The sequence below is a fragment of the Rhinolophus sinicus genome, chromosome 8 (assembly GCF_057876585.1).
Source record: "Rhinolophus sinicus isolate RSI-liver-muscle chromosome 8, RSI-T2T, whole genome shotgun sequence".
Taxonomy (NCBI): domain Eukaryota; kingdom Metazoa; phylum Chordata; class Mammalia; order Chiroptera; family Rhinolophidae; genus Rhinolophus; species Rhinolophus sinicus.
Genome location: NC_142508.1, coordinates 37,398,504 through 37,414,756, shown reverse-complemented (window position 1 = coordinate 37,414,756; position 16,253 = coordinate 37,398,504). Strand labels below are relative to the sequence as shown.

The 16,253-nt window shown below is 47.5% G+C and overlaps 1 protein-coding gene across 3 annotated transcripts; it reads left to right on the top strand.

Moving 5' to 3' along the window:
- Positions 1-10,065: 10,065 nt before the first annotated feature.
- NR1H2 (nuclear receptor subfamily 1 group H member 2) lies at positions 10,066-15,267 on the top strand. 3 transcript variants are annotated; one of them, XM_019741473.3, is made up of 10 exons: positions 10,066-10,220; positions 10,336-10,466; positions 11,076-11,138; positions 11,220-11,351; positions 11,643-11,933; positions 12,015-12,280; positions 12,456-12,635; positions 13,287-13,386; positions 14,174-14,382; positions 14,672-15,267. In XM_019741473.3, exons 3-10 carry the CDS (start codon positions 11,096-11,098, stop codon positions 14,816-14,818), a joined length of 1,368 nt encoding a protein of 455 aa, XP_019597032.1. In that variant the 5' UTR covers positions 10,066-10,220; positions 10,336-10,466; positions 11,076-11,095; the 3' UTR covers positions 14,819-15,267. The 3 variants fall into 3 exon arrangements, with proteins under 3 accessions (XP_019597032.1, XP_019597033.1, XP_019597034.1); XM_019741474.3 differs by having other exon boundaries at positions 10,069-10,224; XM_019741475.3 differs by having other exon boundaries at positions 10,095-10,236.
- The last annotated feature ends 986 nt before the right edge of the window (positions 15,268-16,253 follow it).

Sequence of the window (16,253 nt, the reverse complement as noted above, 5' to 3'; positions counted from 1 at the left end):
CGAGGGTTGCAAAGTGTCATTATCGCGCCTCACTCCTAACTTCGGTGGTCGTGGTGGGGGTGGGGGTCTTCTGTGCCCCTGCCCCCATCCTTTAACTACTATCGCTTTTACTTGTAACTTTCACTTCACTTTTCTGAGACTCATTTACCACAAGGGTTTTCTTGGGCAAGCGAAGAGATGGGCTGGGTGTTGGTGAAGGGGCGGGGGAAGGGAGAAAGGGTCAGACAAATGCCTTGCGTCCCATATTAAGTGGGATCTCGAGAAGAGGACCCAACTCTTAGTGTTTTATTTGGAAAACACTGAAGCACACACACACAAATAAAAATTGCCCATAGCCCCACTACTATTGAAAAAGCATAAAAATAATTCAGTGTTCGTGTCTCCACCTGCCCCTTCCCGCCCCTTGTCCCCATTAAGCTTCTCAATCATTAACAAGCATCAGAAAACTTAGTTAAAATGCAGATTCCTGGGCACCACCCTCAGAGATTCTGATTCCAAAGGCCTGAGATGAAGCCCAAGTAACTGCATTTTTCAACAAATCCACTGATCATTGGGCCACAAGCATTTCTGAGACACTCTATTCTGTCCTTTTGGTTTTCTAGCTTAGATTTACATACCAATATCAGCAGGCACATTTTTTTAAAATTGGGGAATACTGGGGAACAGTGTGTTTTTCCAGGACCCATCAGCTCCAAGTCAAGTCGTTTTCAATCTAGTTGTGGAGGGTGCAGCTCACTGGCCCATGTGGGACTTCAGCCAGTGACCTTGATGTTATGAGCAACCTGCTCTAACCACTGACCCAACTAGCCGCCCACTGGCGGCTGAGCTCCAAGCTCAAGCTGTTGTTTTCAATCCAGCTGTGGAGGGCGCAGTTCACTGGCCTATTAGGGGATCCACCCGGCAACCTCGTTGTTAAAAGTTCGCGGTCTAACCAACTGAGCCATCTGGCCGCCCCCAGCAGGCACATTTTTTAAAGTAAATAAAAGCTGACTTGATTTATTGATTAGCAACTTTTTTCCCCACTTAACCGTATACCTTGGACTTTGAAAAATTTTACATAACTTCCATATAGTAAAACGCACAAATCTTAAGTGCGGAGCACTATGGCTTTATTTTCCCTGACATTATGAAGATTTTTCAAGCATATAACAAAATTGGAAGAATTATATAGTAAACCCCATGACCCACCACCTCGATTCTGCAATTAACATATTTTCCTGGGCTCTCTTCATTACACATCTGTCTAGCTGTCTGTCTCTCTATCCATCTAGCAACACATTTTTATTATATATACCAGGGGTGCCAAAAAAATGTATACCAGTGGATACTTTGGTCAACGTTGCTCAAGCAGTAGTTCGCCGTAATCAGAAGTGTCTGGACGCTGATGGTAACCGCTTTGAGCACCTCTTGTAATTGCAGAAGTCAAACGTAACTTGTATTCATCTTTTGTTGTTGGTATATATTGAGTATTACAATTTTAATACAGTTTTCCTTTCTGAAAATGTGTATACATTTTTTGGGCACTCTCTGTATTTAGAATGTTTCAGGCATCATATTGTTCACCTCTAAACACTTGCGCATTTAAGGGTGGCCGGGTAGCGCAGTTGGTTAGAGCACGGTGCTCATAACACTAAGGTTGCCGGTTGGAGAATTTAAGGGTGAGCTGCACCCTCCTTCAAATCAAACAAACAAACAAACAAAAAACCACTTGAGCATTTACATCATCAACTTAATGGATTTGTACATATGGATATACCTGAGTAATTACCATCCAGATCAAAATACAGGATATTGCCAGCTCCCTAGAAGGTTCTCTGTCCCTGTCCCCAGTCAATTTCCCCTCGACTAATACCCTGACTTCCATGACCACAGCTTTGTTGTGCCTGTTCTTGAATGTCACATAAAATGGTTCACTTGAATTCCTTGGTGTGAGTTTTATCACTTAACATTATGTTTTTGCATGTCTTTAAAAATCAGAGCATATAAATTTACCTCATTCTTTTTTTCTCAAACATTTAGTTATGAAATATTTCAAACATACTGGAAAAGTGAAAGAATTTTACTATGAACACTTATATACCACCTAAATTTTACAATAACATTTTGCTATATTTGCATTATCACATTTCTAGCCATCTCTCCATCTCTTTATCCCACTGGTCCTCAACTGAGGAGCTCTTTTCTCTCCAGGGGATTTTTGGCTGTCACAACTGGGGTGGGTGCTACTGGCATCTAGTGGGTAGTAGCTAAGGAAGTTGCTAAACATCCTACTATGCACAGGACATCCCCCCACAACAGAGAATTACCTGACCCCAAATGTCAATAGTGCCAAGTTTGAGACACACTGCTCTGTCCGTTCCTCCATCCACCTCATTTTCTTGATTCCCAATTAAGTTGCAGACATGTGTCCTTCACCCCTTATACTTACATATGCCTCACTCTTTAAACAGTTGCATAGTATCCCAGAGTAGAAATGTAACACCGTATAACCCACACCCTGTGTAAATTGTTCTCTCTTTTCAATATTACAAACAACACTGGGGTAATGTCAGTATACGTATGTATTTTTCTGTGTACTTGCTCAATAATATCTGCATGTCAGTTTCTAGAACTATAATGCAACCACCAGACGTAAGTTGTGGATCTTGACACATATTGCTTAATTCCTTCCCAGAGAGCTCTTAATGAGGTAAGTTTCCAAAAGCAGGGGCACTAATAACCCTTTTCCCCACAGCCTCACCAATGCTCCATGTTATTTGATGCGTGAAAATGAAAAATACTTTTTCATTGTTGTTGAAATGTTCATTTCCCTGATTAATGCTATTGAGCATTTCTCTCTCTCTGTCTCTCTCTGTCTCTCTCTGTCTCTCTCTCTCTCTCTCTCTCTCTCTCTCTTTGTCACTTGTATTTTTCTTCCTTCAGGAATTTATCTTTTGTATACATAGATACAAACAAACACAAAGAACCACACACACAAACACACTTTGAGACTTAAAACTCAAATAATTCTACAAGACAAAGCAATCCTGTACCATTCCTTTTCCCATTTTTCCCCTCCCAAGAGGCAACCACTTGCGTTTCTTTTAGTTGATAATTTTGGCATTATCTCCATTTCTCTAGGGAACACATTTGTATTGCTACTTCTTGATCTATCAATTTTAGACATTATCCTCTGTCTTCCCACTATAGAAAATAAGGATTTAACTCTCTTTCCTCCCTCTTTCCACACTTCTTACACACATTCTTCCCCTTTCTTCTTTTGTATACTTATGTAATAATTTTGGTCAGATCGATACTCAGCATTTATTATCATTTCTCAACAGGGAAATGCATATTAAAATCACAATGCGATACCACTGCACTCTCACCAGAATGGCTAACATTAAAAAAACTGACAATGACAAGTGTTGGTGAGGATGTGGAGCAACTGGAACTCTGATACATTGCAGGTGGGAATATGAAATATAATGATTTTGGGAAAATGCTGGCAGAATCAACTATAGCTGAACATAGGAATTCTGCTCCTGGGTACACCCAAGAAAAATGAGTTTTTATGTCACCGAAAGCTAGGCAGAAAGATGCTTATAGAATATTATTCATGACAACCCCAAACTGGAAACAACCTGTATGTCCATTACCATGAGAATAGACATACCATGGTGTGTATTCATATGGGTTACTAGTGAGCAATAAGAAGGAATGAACTGATAATTCACAGAATAACATGAGTAACTCTCACAGACATAATGATAAGTGGAGAACACAGACACAAAAGAGTATATACTGTTGCTATGGACTGAATATTTGTGGCCTTCCGCCCCTCTCCCCATTCATATGTTGGAACCCATTCCCCAGTGTGATGGTATTTGGAGGTGGGGCCTTTGGGAGGTGATTGATCATGAAGGTGGAGCCCTCATGAATGGGATTTGTGCCCTTATAAAATTGAACCCAAAGAACCCCCTCACCCTTTCCTCTATGTAAAGACACAGTGCAGACGGCCATCTATTAACCAAGAAGCAGGCTCTCACTAGACACCTAATTGGCCAGCGCCTTGATCTTGGACTTCCAAGCTCTTCAAACCGTGAGAAGTAAACTTCCATTATTTATAAGCTGCCCAGCCTGTCATATTTCGTTATAGCAGCCCAAACAGACTAAAACACTGTATGATTCCATTCATACTAAGTTCAAGAACAAGCAAAACGAACCTATAGTTACAGAAGTTGGAATTGTGGTCACCCTTTGGGTAGGGTATTAACTAGAAGGGGACACCAGGGAGTCTTCACGGGCGCGGAAGAAGTTCTGTACCTCAATCTGAGTGGTGGTTATTTGGGTGGATATATCAGTAAAAAATCACTGAGCTGTACATTTAAAATCTTGCAATTTAGGTAAGTTTTACCACCAAAAAACTTAAAAATAAATATAGAGATAGTTGCCAGAAAAAAAGTGTTTACATTATTACAACTATGTAAATGCTATTCTCATTTACAAGGATTGGAAAGACCTAGAGATAAGCAGTCTTAGGAGGGTGTACTAGTTAGCTAGTACTATGTAACAAATCACCCCAAAACTGAGTGGCTTACGACAGAAATAATCACTTGTTATTTTTTGTGGTCTCTCTGTGTTAGAAAGTTGAAAGCAGCTTGGCCATGCACTTGTGGCTCATGGGGCTGCTGATTGATGTGAGCTGAGGCTGCTGTTATCCAAAGGCTTCATTAAGGCTGGAGGATCTGCTTTCCAGATGGTTGGAGCCCCAACTCTTGAACTTCAGTTTCTTTTAAGATGCTGTAACAAGAAAGTCCCTTAGGGGGATGCCGGATGAAAGGAATCTTCAAGGATGGAGTTGCAAGGGGGGAGGGCCCAGGCAGAGGGACAGGTCTAAAACCCACAAGTTTCAGGAAGCATCCTCAGCAGCACCGTGAGGAATTGTGGGCATTCAGTAAAGGGGAATCCTAAAGGAACAAACGGTCACGGGTTGTGCAAATAATGATGCAAGAGAGAGAAGGAAGTACTGCAAGAAGGAAGTTTGGAGTAGGGAGAGAAGTGGAGGGGTTGGCCTCCTTCAGATTGTCCAAACATGGGAGAGGCAGCAGTGGATGTATCCCCCTGCAGGTGGGCTAGTAGTATCCCTGGGGTAAGCATAGAGAAGTGTCTTTCTGATTGCTTCTATTTTTTTCAGCAAAAGAAGAAATGAGAATGAAGGGCGGGGTGCTGGAGCTTTAGAGAGAGAAAGTGAGAAAATGATTTCTTAGACTGGAGAAGAAAACTGTGGATTGGTTCTGAGTGTCCACTCAAATTGTGCAGTCACACATCTGAAGTGTGTCCACTCACAAGCTCTGCTGGGTGAGAGCAGGCACAGAGAAGGTTGAGTTCATTTTAACCAGGGTTGGGGTTTTGCCAAGCAAGTATGATTGAGGGAGAAAGAGCAAGGGAGTTAATATTATGTGTGCAAGGACACAATTATCATGGTTGGCCGTAGAGTCTATGCTTCTAAAGAAGGAAGAGAGGACATGGCAGGAGGTGAAGGAAATTGAGAAAAATGGGTAGGATCAAAGAATCAGAGGTACCACTGGCATTACAGAATTGAAAGGCTTATATGATTTGGCATCATTCCCTCTCTGACTTCATTTTTTCCCTGTCCATCCTGCTCACTCCAATCTACACACATTGTCCTCCTTGCAGTTCCTGAAACACTCCAGACATGCTCCTGCCTCAGGGTCTTTGCACGGGCTGTTCTTCCTGAATGTTTTCCCTCCAGAAAACCTTACTTTCTCCCTCTCTTCCTTCAAATCTTTGCTTAAATATCACCTTCTTAGAGAAGTCTACCGTGACCACCCTATCGAAAACATGACAACTATTTCCCCCCAGAATTTCCAATCTCCTTTACCCTGATCTATTTTTTTCATAGACTCAACACTTTCTAACATTTCATTAACTATAAGATGTCATCAGTTGTAAGCCATGCGCATGTTAGAATCAGTAATACTGTGTACACCGGCAATTATTACCTTTCCCCCATTAGAATGTAATCTCCTCGAGGGCAGGGGTCTTGGTGTGTTTCATTTGCCACTGTCTCTCCAGCACCTAGGACAGTGCCTGGCATCTAGCAAATAATAAATAATTTTAATAACCCACCGTGAGCACCCATTGCTCTGGGGGATTTTCCTGACACAGCAGACGGGGAGTCAGTTTCTCTACAGTAACTCTCACTACAACTCCCACTCCTCTGTCTCAACAGTTGGAATCCTCAGTGTTGACTCCTTAGAATATCCGCACCAGATTCTGCATCATCCAGGCCCAGCCTGCAAATTCCAAAATGGCCACACGGTGGTGGTGTGGGCCTATTTTCCCAGTCAATAACCGTTCTTTCCCGACTCCCCATATAAGTTTCTTTTTCTGAGTCCTAGTTTATGACTTACTCAAACTTTATGAACCATGTTCCTAACAGATATAAATGTAAAGCTTTGTGATTATTCGCTATTTAGTATGGGGAAAATATTTTCTGATCAACCTGTTTTACATGAATTCTGATAATAGTTACATTTGTTTTTTCACAGAAATTTCAATATACACTTCCTGAAAATCTTAAAAAATTAGTATAGACGCTATGAAAATGGTTGACGCTACGCACAACGTTTTTCCATTGGCAATAATATTTGGTGAGCTTTCTTGTAACCATGAAGAACCAGTCTCTTAGTTCAACTTAATTTCCTGACATCCAACAAGTACTTTTTAAGCACCTTCTCCAGGGTAGCAATTTTTCCTGTTAATATTTCACTTTTAAACTTTACCTCCCCAGTGTCTTAAGCTGAAATCCTGGAACACATAAGGCTCTTTCAAGCCTCCCTGCTTTTGCCCCTGAGGTTCCCACTGCCCAGAATGCTGACTCCATGGGAAGAGAAGCCAAATAAATGCTTCCTGCCTGACTGCCACCTGCCCAAGGAGGCTGGGAGATGTCTTCTGAATACAATCAGCAAATGGGACCCGATCGTCACTATTTTGTCACAAAGTGGTTTGTGACCAGGTCGACTTCCACCACCAGACTAGAAGGCCCTCAACCTAAGGCTCAGGCCTGACTGTTTTTTGGGTCTCCAAACTCATTCAGCACAATCTCACGACTGGATAAAGATTACTAGATTTTTCAGTTCACCATTTTATTTAATTGCCTAGCAACCTTATAAGACAGGAACTATTGTCCCCATTTTATAGAAGGGGGAAACTGAGGCCTGAGGTTGGGGAAAGGAACAGCCCTGGTATACTCAGTGGGGCGTTGAACCTCGGTCTTGAGGCTCCAAACACCTTGGAATCAGCCCAGATGCCTTGCTTTCCCTCGCAGTGATCTATTGCTTTTGCTCTCCTTCCGTTGGCCAGAATGCAGTCAGGTGGGTTGCATGTAGCTGCAAGGGATGCTGGGAAATGTAGTCACTTGTGTCACCAAGGGAAAGGGACTGTTTTTTGTGACTGCTTAGCCAGTGTTGGACAAGTGTGGCCCACAAGACCTCATTATCTAACCGTGCTCCCTCTATGATCTTATTTAGCACTCTCCCATGACCCCTGTCCACTCTAGCCACCCTAGCTTCCTTGTTGCTTTTTAAATATGCCTAAATTATTCCTGCCTAATCTTACTAATAACATTATTAAGACTTTGCCACAATTTTGGAAAACATCACATCTCCCATGACAATGCTGTCTAAGGCATGTGAGTTCATACAACAGTCCTGTGTCAGACTGCACTGTAGCTTTCAAATTCACAGTAATTCCATATTTTGAAGTAAGAGCTGGCTGCCATATTGTGTCTTTCGTGTACCTATGTTGAAGTACACATGACTTTATTACAAGTTAGCTTTTATTTTTCATCTTTTGTATTTCAGTTGGTGAATTAAGATGCTATTTTGTTGTTGGAGACATAGTTCAGCTGTATTATCTCTGTATTTCACTTCAGAATAGTAAAAGCAGAATTACATGTTACAAATTATTTATGATTAAAAGAAATAGAATTGCTATCAGAATGCAAATTAAAACCACAATGAAATATCACTTTGCACCCACTAGAATAGCTATAATAAAAAAATGCAGATAATAACAAGTGTTGGTAAGGATGTAGAGAAGTTGAAATCCTTGCATATTGCTGGTGAGAATGTAAAATGATGTGTGCAGTCTGGCCATTCCTCAAAAAGTTAAACATGGAGTGACCATATGACCCAGCAATTCAACTCCTAGGTATATACCCAAGAGAAATGGAAACATATATCTACACAAAAATTCGTATTTGAATGTTCATAGCAACACTTCAGGCAAGAATAGAAATAACCCAAATGTCCATCAACTGATGAATTAATAAAATGTGGTCTATCCATACAATAGAATAGCATTCAGCCACAACAGAAATGCAGTACTAATACATCCTACAACGTAGATGAACCTTGAAAACATCATGCTAAGCGAAAGAAGCCAGACACTGAAGGACATATAGTCTAAGATTCCATTGATAGGAAATGTCCAGAATAGGCAAACCCATACAGACAGAAAGTAGATTAATGGTTGCCTAGGACTCAATGGATGGGATAAGTGAGGGTGACTGTTAGTGGGCCTGGGGCTTCTTTTTTGGGGTGGTGACAAAAGTGTTATAAATTGTTTGTGGTGTTGGTTGCAACAATTCCATGAATATACTAAAAACTATTGAATAGTACATTTTAAATGGGTGAATTGTATGGGTATATGAACTTTATGTCAGTAAAGCTGTTACTAAAAAATAGGGTTATTAGGTGAGTTATAAATGAGAACACTGGTCTGCAATTAGGTTCAGATAACAAAACTGGATGCTTAGATATGCCAGGTAATGCTCTTCCTGAATCTTCGCACCTTTCATAAGAAATTCAAATATTTCCCCCCATTTTACAGGTAGGTAATTGAGACTGAGAGTGATGTGACTTACCCCCAAACTGTTGCAATTCATCTTTAGTCTATTTCAGCCCTTTGCACTGTTCTAATAAAGTTAAAAACAACTTGAACATCTGCAGGAATAAACATAGCTCCCACATGCTGGGTTCCTTGTTTGAGCCTGACCCAGTTCATAGTTTTTACTTCATTTAATCATAATGACAATGCAATGAATTGTTATTCCGAATTTACAGGTGAAGAAACTGAAGCATGGAGAGGGTAAATAGCTTGTCTCAACATCACACAGCGAGAAAGCAGCAGAAGCCCTGGTTCAGCCATCCCCCCACGCCCACGCCCACGTTAACCACTCATTTTTATTGGTAACATCCTCAGATGGAAATTCCACAGCTTCAAGGCCATGCCTGAATGGACAAAACAAGCTACAAAAAGCATGGATCGTATATTGTATTTTAAAACAATGTGTATATGCTCACTATAATCTGATTATCATCATCAAGACTTTGGAACAATTTCCATCTTCTACCCATTTAAGTATTCTGAGTTTTCTTTAAAAGCTCCTAGTTGGGGTGGCTGGTTAGCTCGCTTGGTTAGAGCGCAGTGCTCTTAACAAGGTTGCCAGTTCAATCCCCACTTGGGCCACTGTGAGCTGCGTCCTCCACAACCAGATTGAAACAACATGACTTGGAGCTCATGGGTCCTGGAAAAACACACTTAAACACATTTTTTAAAAAGTATTTTTAAGAGCTATCAGTTGCATCTTTTTGGTAAGGGAAGGCTATGCTTTTTTAAAAAATTCTTCCTATTACCAAGTTATTTTAAAAATATTTTATTCTGGGTCTAGGATTGCAATTTAACTTATTTAAAACTAACAAGTAGAGCACCTCCAAAATCAGAAATCTGGTATCAAAAAAGGACAAACATGCTTTCAACCAGCCCAACGCGAAAAGGAACTATAGCTGGGGAGACTTATGCCAAACAAATCTTTTGCTGGGAGCACAGAAAAGCACATAGCGCCAAGAGGGAAAGTTTGGAATTGGCCACGATAGGGTGAATGAGTCCGGAATTCTTCCGCAGGTCCCCAAAGGCGGTACGCCCGATGATAAACTTCCGGTGGGTATACGACTTCCGTGCGGGGCAGCCGACTTGGTTAGTCCTAGGCGGACCGGAAGTCCGTCACCCGTGAATCTCCGCCCCCTTCAGGAAGTGACGCACAGGGGGGTTGCCGGAAGAAGTGGCGAAGTTACTTTTGAGGGGACCCGAGCGGCGGCAGCGTGCCAGGGGATACAGAGGAGGAGGAGGAGAAGCAGAGCAAGGGGACGGAGGCAGGTGCACCCGAGTGTGAGGAGACGCGGGAGGAGCCCCGGCCCGGAGCCTCTCGGAGTTGCCCGCGCTTCTCCGCTGAGCCCCTTCTCTCCTTCTTCCCCCTCCCCTCCATAGCTCGCGTCTCCCCCGACTGTTTCCAGGGAAACGGGAGGAGACCCCGCGAGAGACTGCCCACGAGACCCCCGCGCGCAGCCATGAGCCCCGCCCCCCACTGGTGTTCGGAGAGGGGCGGGACCTGGAGCGAGGTGTGGGGGCGGAGCATGGTGGGAGGAGGTGGGGCGGGGCATAATGGGAGGAGATGGGGCGGGACCTGGAGGGGAGAGGTGCTGATGGAGCAGAGCAAAGTGATGGGGAAGCGCATTATGGGAGGAGTCAGAGTGGAATGTGGAAGGGATTGGTCGGAACCTAGATGGAAAGGATGGGGGCGGAGCATAATAGTAGGAGGTGGGGTCAAAATGAGAGCTATAATAGGTTTGCTTTCGCGTAGAGGTGGGATGTAGTGAGAGTAGGTGGGGTGAAACAGTGGAAAAGAGGAAGTAAGGGTGGAGCCAGATTGAAGCAGAAGGGGCAGTACCTTGAAAGAGCAGGTGGGCGGTATCTGGATCAGACACAACCTAAAGGAGGGGCGGGGCTTGAGGTCATGCAAAAGGTAGTTTTGGATCAGAAGTTGGGGGGGGGACCCTGTTAGAATTGGAAGCTTTTGTAGACGGGCAGGGGTTTGGGGTGAGGTCTATATGCAGTAAGGAAGGAGCCTGAGAGAGATGGAAGAAACAGGTGACTTCTTCAAGACCTGTGGCTGACCTAACCTGAACTTCCCTAGCCCCACAGACTCTCAGTTCCACTGTATTTTGCAGGCTGCTCCGTGACCCCCACCATGTCCACCCCCACCACAAGTTCCCAGGATATCCCATTGCCAGGTGAGTGACCCCCTTCCCAGCTCAGTCCACCGCACCATCACACACTTGTCAGGAGAAACTCACTGTGCCTCCCTCTCCCAGGAAATGTCCCCCCTCAGCCCAGCGCCCCCTCTTCTAAACCCGTTGTAAAGGAGGAGCGTCCTGAGCCGTGGCCTGGGGGTCCAGATCCTGATGTCCCGGGCACTGATGGGGCTGGCTCAGCCTGCAGCGTGGGTGAGACAGGGTCCAGAGACGGGCTGGGAGTGGGTATGAGGGGCTGGGGGAGAGATCCAGGAAGGGAGAAAGATCAGAAATGAGGACCGGAGGCCCCGGTTTCTTGTTGACTTTTTTTCTCCTGTTCCTCTTTGGAGTTCACTGACATACACATCTTTCCCTCTGAATTGCTATCTCCCTGGGTCACCCTCTGTACTCTGGCTCCTTGTCTCTGATCTCTCACGGGCCTGTCTCTCTGGCTGCTGTTTCTCTCTGTGGCTGTGTCTCATGGCTTTTTTCCACCCACTCCAGTCATCCCAGACCCAGCAGAGGAGCCAGAGCGCAAGCGAAAGAAGGGCCCGGCTCCAAAGATGCTGGGCCACGAGCTGTGCCGCGTGTGCGGGGACAAGGCCTCTGGCTTCCACTACAATGTGCTCAGCTGCGAAGGCTGCAAGGGCTTCTTCCGACGCAGTGTGGTCCGAGGTGGGGCCGGACGCTACACCTGCCGTGGTGGTGGAACCTGCCAGATGGACGCCTTCATGCGACGCAAGTGCCAGCAGTGCCGGCTGCGCAAGTGCAAGGAGGCCGGGATGAGGGAGCAGTGTGAGTGTCAAGGAGGGAGCAGTTCCAGCCTGGCCTTGCCCAGCTCTCGGGCCTCTACTGAGGCCTGTGTCTCCCCAACAGGCGTCCTCTCTGAAGAACAGATCCGGAAGAAGAAGATTCGGAAGCAACAGCAACAGCAGCAGCAGCAACCCGTAGTGCCCGGGGTCAGCAGCAGCTCAGCCTCTGGGCCTGGGGCCTCCCCTGGAGGGTCCGACGGGGGTGGCCAGGGCTCTGGGGAAGGCGAGGGTGTCCAGTTAACAGCCGCTCAGGAACTAATGATCCAGCAGTTGGTGGCGGCCCAGCTACAGTGCAACAAACGCTCCTTCTCTGATCAGCCCAAAGTCACGGTACTGCCCCTTCCTCGGCCTTGAGGGGGTGATGGGCCTGGGATGGGGAGGGAATGGGGCTCCAGGGGCTTGGAGAGGAGGGTCTTGTGGGGTGAAGGCTTTGCCTCAGTGTGCCTCCATAGCCTTGGGCTTATGGAAGGAGTCCTGAGAGTGATCCTGGACCCCCGTGTCCTAGCCTTGGCCCCTGGGCGCAGATCCCCAGTCCCGCGATGCCCGCCAACAGCGTTTCGCCCACTTCACGGAGCTGGCCATCATCTCGGTCCAGGAGATTGTGGACTTCGCCAAGCAGGTGCCCGGCTTCCTGCAGCTGGGCCGTGAGGACCAGATTGCGCTCCTGAAGGCATCTACCATTGAGGTAATGGCCAGGCCACCCATCCTCAGCGAGGCTCTTCTGCCCTCAAGGAACCCCAGAAATGAGCCTGAGGATGAATGCTCGTAGCACAGCGATGAGCAAGGCCTCTCTAGTCCTTGCCCTTATGGGGATGATACTCCCCGGGGGCCTGTCAAAATATTAAACAGATAATCAGAGTCTCCCATGGGCCAGAGAGAGAAAAGAAACGGGCAGAGGCTGAGAATTAGGCTGGAGGGACACAGTTTAGAGAACATGACAAAAAGGCTCTTTAGAGGAGTTGACATTTAAGTAAAAGATCGGTAATAAATAAGGTTTGAATGACTAGTGTGTGTCAGGCTATACTCCAAGTGCTGGGCACATGACAGTGAACAAAACAGGCAAAAATACTGCTCCTGTGCCTTGTAACCACCTGGGGAGAGTGTCCCAAGTGGAGGGAGCTGTGTGTGCTGAAGCTGGAGGAGAGAGAGAGTGTGCTGTCCAACCTGCAGACTATAGGCTGGCATGGCTGCAAGAATGGGGGGCAGCAGGGTGAGGGATGATCCTGATGATATCAGGCCCCCCATTCAGGCCAGGAGAGGAGGGACTGCTGGCTAAAGGGCCACAGGGATTCCCTGCGCCCCTGCTTCTGCCCACCCCTCTCCCTGCTGCCTTCAGATCATGCTGCTGGAGACGGCCAGACGCTACAACCATGAGACAGAGTGCATCACTTTCCTGAAGGACTTTACCTACAGCAAGGACGACTTTCACCGCGCGGGTATGGCCCAGCAGGCTCGGGGTGGGGGCAGGACTGGCACCCCTGACAGGCCCTGCTGCCTGGGAAACCTCGGGTTGTCTCATTCCTGTCTGAGCCTTTGTTTCATCATCTCCAAAGTGGGGTGAGAGTTGAGTCAGTTTTGCAGTGAAATAAGAGCACGTTTATTGAGCACCGACTGCACGGTGGGACAAAGTGCAGGATGAGACAGGGGTCTCTGCTAGCATGTAGGACATCCTGGTAGGAATTAGGAAGAGACATTCCTCCCACAACCTGATCTCACCCAAGGGAGGCTGGATCTCAGTCCACTGTGCAGTAGACAGCCTACCCAACTGTGCAGGGCAGCTCTAATCCCTGCCCTCCAAAAGCACTTGCCTGGGGATGTGACCTGGGTGGTGGGCTTCTGCAGCCTGAGGGGTGAGAGGCATCACCTAGGAAAAGGGAGGTGGGGAGTAGCATTGGCCACTGGGGATCTGCATGTGCAAAGGCCCTGAGGTTGAGAAGAATGGGACAGTGTTAAGGAATGCAAGGAGACCCAGGCAGCTGGAGCGCAGAGATAAGGTTGAATAAATGTTTGCTGTCATTACTCATCCCCTCACTCAGGCAAGATTTATGGCACACCTACTTCATGTCAGGTACTCCGACAGGCAGTGGGAACGCAGGTGAACAGAAGTGAGGAGAACACTATAATGGCTGCTGTTTCCCTCACTCCGCTGATAGTGGGCATCGTCAGGGAGGTGGGAGCCGGTTTTGAGCTGGCGAGTTTATCGGACAGGCCGCCTACCCCCAGGCTTGCAGGTGGAGTTTATCAATCCCATCTTTGAGTTCTCACGGGCCATGCGGCGGCTGGGCCTGGATGACGCCGAGTATGCCCTCCTCATTGCCATCAACATCTTCTCGGCCGACCGTCCCAACGTGCAGGAGCCGAGCCGTGTGGAGGCCCTTCAGCAGCCCTACGTGGAGGCACTGCTCTCCTATACGCGCATCAAGAGGCCACAGGTACCTGAGCCCAGCCCCTCCTGGGGTCAGCCTGGGGCTGGCGTCTTGCTTTTGTCTGAGCCTGACTCTGTCCAACCCCCCACCCCTGCTCCCTGGCAGCACTCAGGTCTGACCGATGTCCTCTCAGTAGAGCCTGTCTTCAGGCACCTGGCCCTTCAAAAGTGCAGGGTCCCCATGCTCTGGCCAGCCGCTCCCCCCACTGGCTCTCCTGGCTCACCCCAGAGAGGGCTGACCAGCGCCTCCCAGGGCAGGGCCCGGACAACGCCCACCTCCCTCCTGTCTCCTGCAGGACCAGCTGCGCTTCCCTCGCATGCTGATGAAGCTCGTGAGCCTGCGCACGCTGAGCTCTGTGCACTCGGAGCAGGTCTTTGCCCTGCGGCTCCAGGACAAGAAGCTGCCACCTCTGCTGTCTGAGATCTGGGACGTCCATGAGTGAGGGGCCTGGCCAGTCTGCCCCACAGCCCTGCACCCTCCAATGAACGGACATGGTCACCCCTTCTTTCTCCTGGGTGGGAAGGGGCCAGACCTGGGGTCCCACCTTGTGGCTTAGAGTACAGGCCCTGGCCCCGCCAGCCCTTCACCCTCAGGATAAGCCCCAGTCAGGGTCTAGGAGGCTTCTTGCCCACCAAGTCTTCCTGGGAGGTGTGGATGGGTCACAGGTCCCAACCTTTGACCTCGCCAAGCACTCCCAGCTGCCCTCCCTGCCCAGCTTACACCTCAAGCCCACTGCGCAATGCACCTTGAACAGAGGGAGGGGAGGGCCCATGGTACTACCCCGCAGCCGAGAGACCACAGGCTCCCCTCTCCCTCTGCTCTTTTTATTTAATAAAAACTTAAGAAAAAAAAAAAGACAAAAACAGGAAAATAAAATATGAATAGAAACCCGCCCTGAGCCAGACTGAGTCCGAGATGGACAGATGGGCTGCTAGGGTCTTCACTGAAACTGGCCCCCTGGACCTGGTGCTAGGCTGGTGATATGACTGGGTGCTGTGGGGGTTCAGGGGAGGCCCCTGATGGCCTTGGGTCACCTCCCTGTACATGGTGAGCTAGATCCTGCTCATGAAAGGCAAGAAGAGGATGAGGGGATCGAGGCTTTCAGTCAGTCAACAAATATTTGCTGCAGCCACTTGTAGCCTGGGCACTTAGGACCATTTTGGGGACGCAGATGTCATTTATCCAACAAAGATGTATGAAGCACTTACGTGCCAAACACAATTTTAGGCACTGGAAGCAGTGAACAAAATAAAATCCCTCAGAGGTGGCTACCAATCAGGGCTGGCAGTTGCGGGGGATGACTGGGGACAGCATGTGACTGTGGGAACCGGAGGAGGAAGTGAGACAAAGCCTCAAAGATTGTGTTGTAGCTGGGAGCTAAACCACAAGAATCGGCCTTGGTCCCCAAGTTGAATAAGGGCACTTGCTGGGTCTGTAAGGTGAGAGGCCCTGGTGAAGTCACAGTAAGGACAGGCCTTGGAGTTCTCTTCATTCCCCTTTCCCTTGTGCCTGGCCCTGAGGGGACACACAGGTGATTCGGAAGGATGACTCTGAGGGTGAAAGGGTTGTCGTTTGGGGGGATGGGCTGGGTACTGAAAGGTATGTTTTTATTTAGGACGGGGGAGAGGGGACGGCAGAAATGAGGTAGTTGTAAGTGATCGCCCTATTCCAAGCAGTGTGTTCCAGCGCCCAACAGGTGTGCCCGCCCCATGCTGAGTGTAGTTTACAGATGGAGAAACTTTGGCCGTGAGCCTGGAGAACAGACCAGGCTGGGACCCGAGCGCCCAGCCTCTGCAGGGAAGGGCAGACGTCAAGCCGCCAGCGGAAGGACTGACACTGTTCAGGTGATCCTCTCAAAGTGTCGTCCTCCAGCAGAA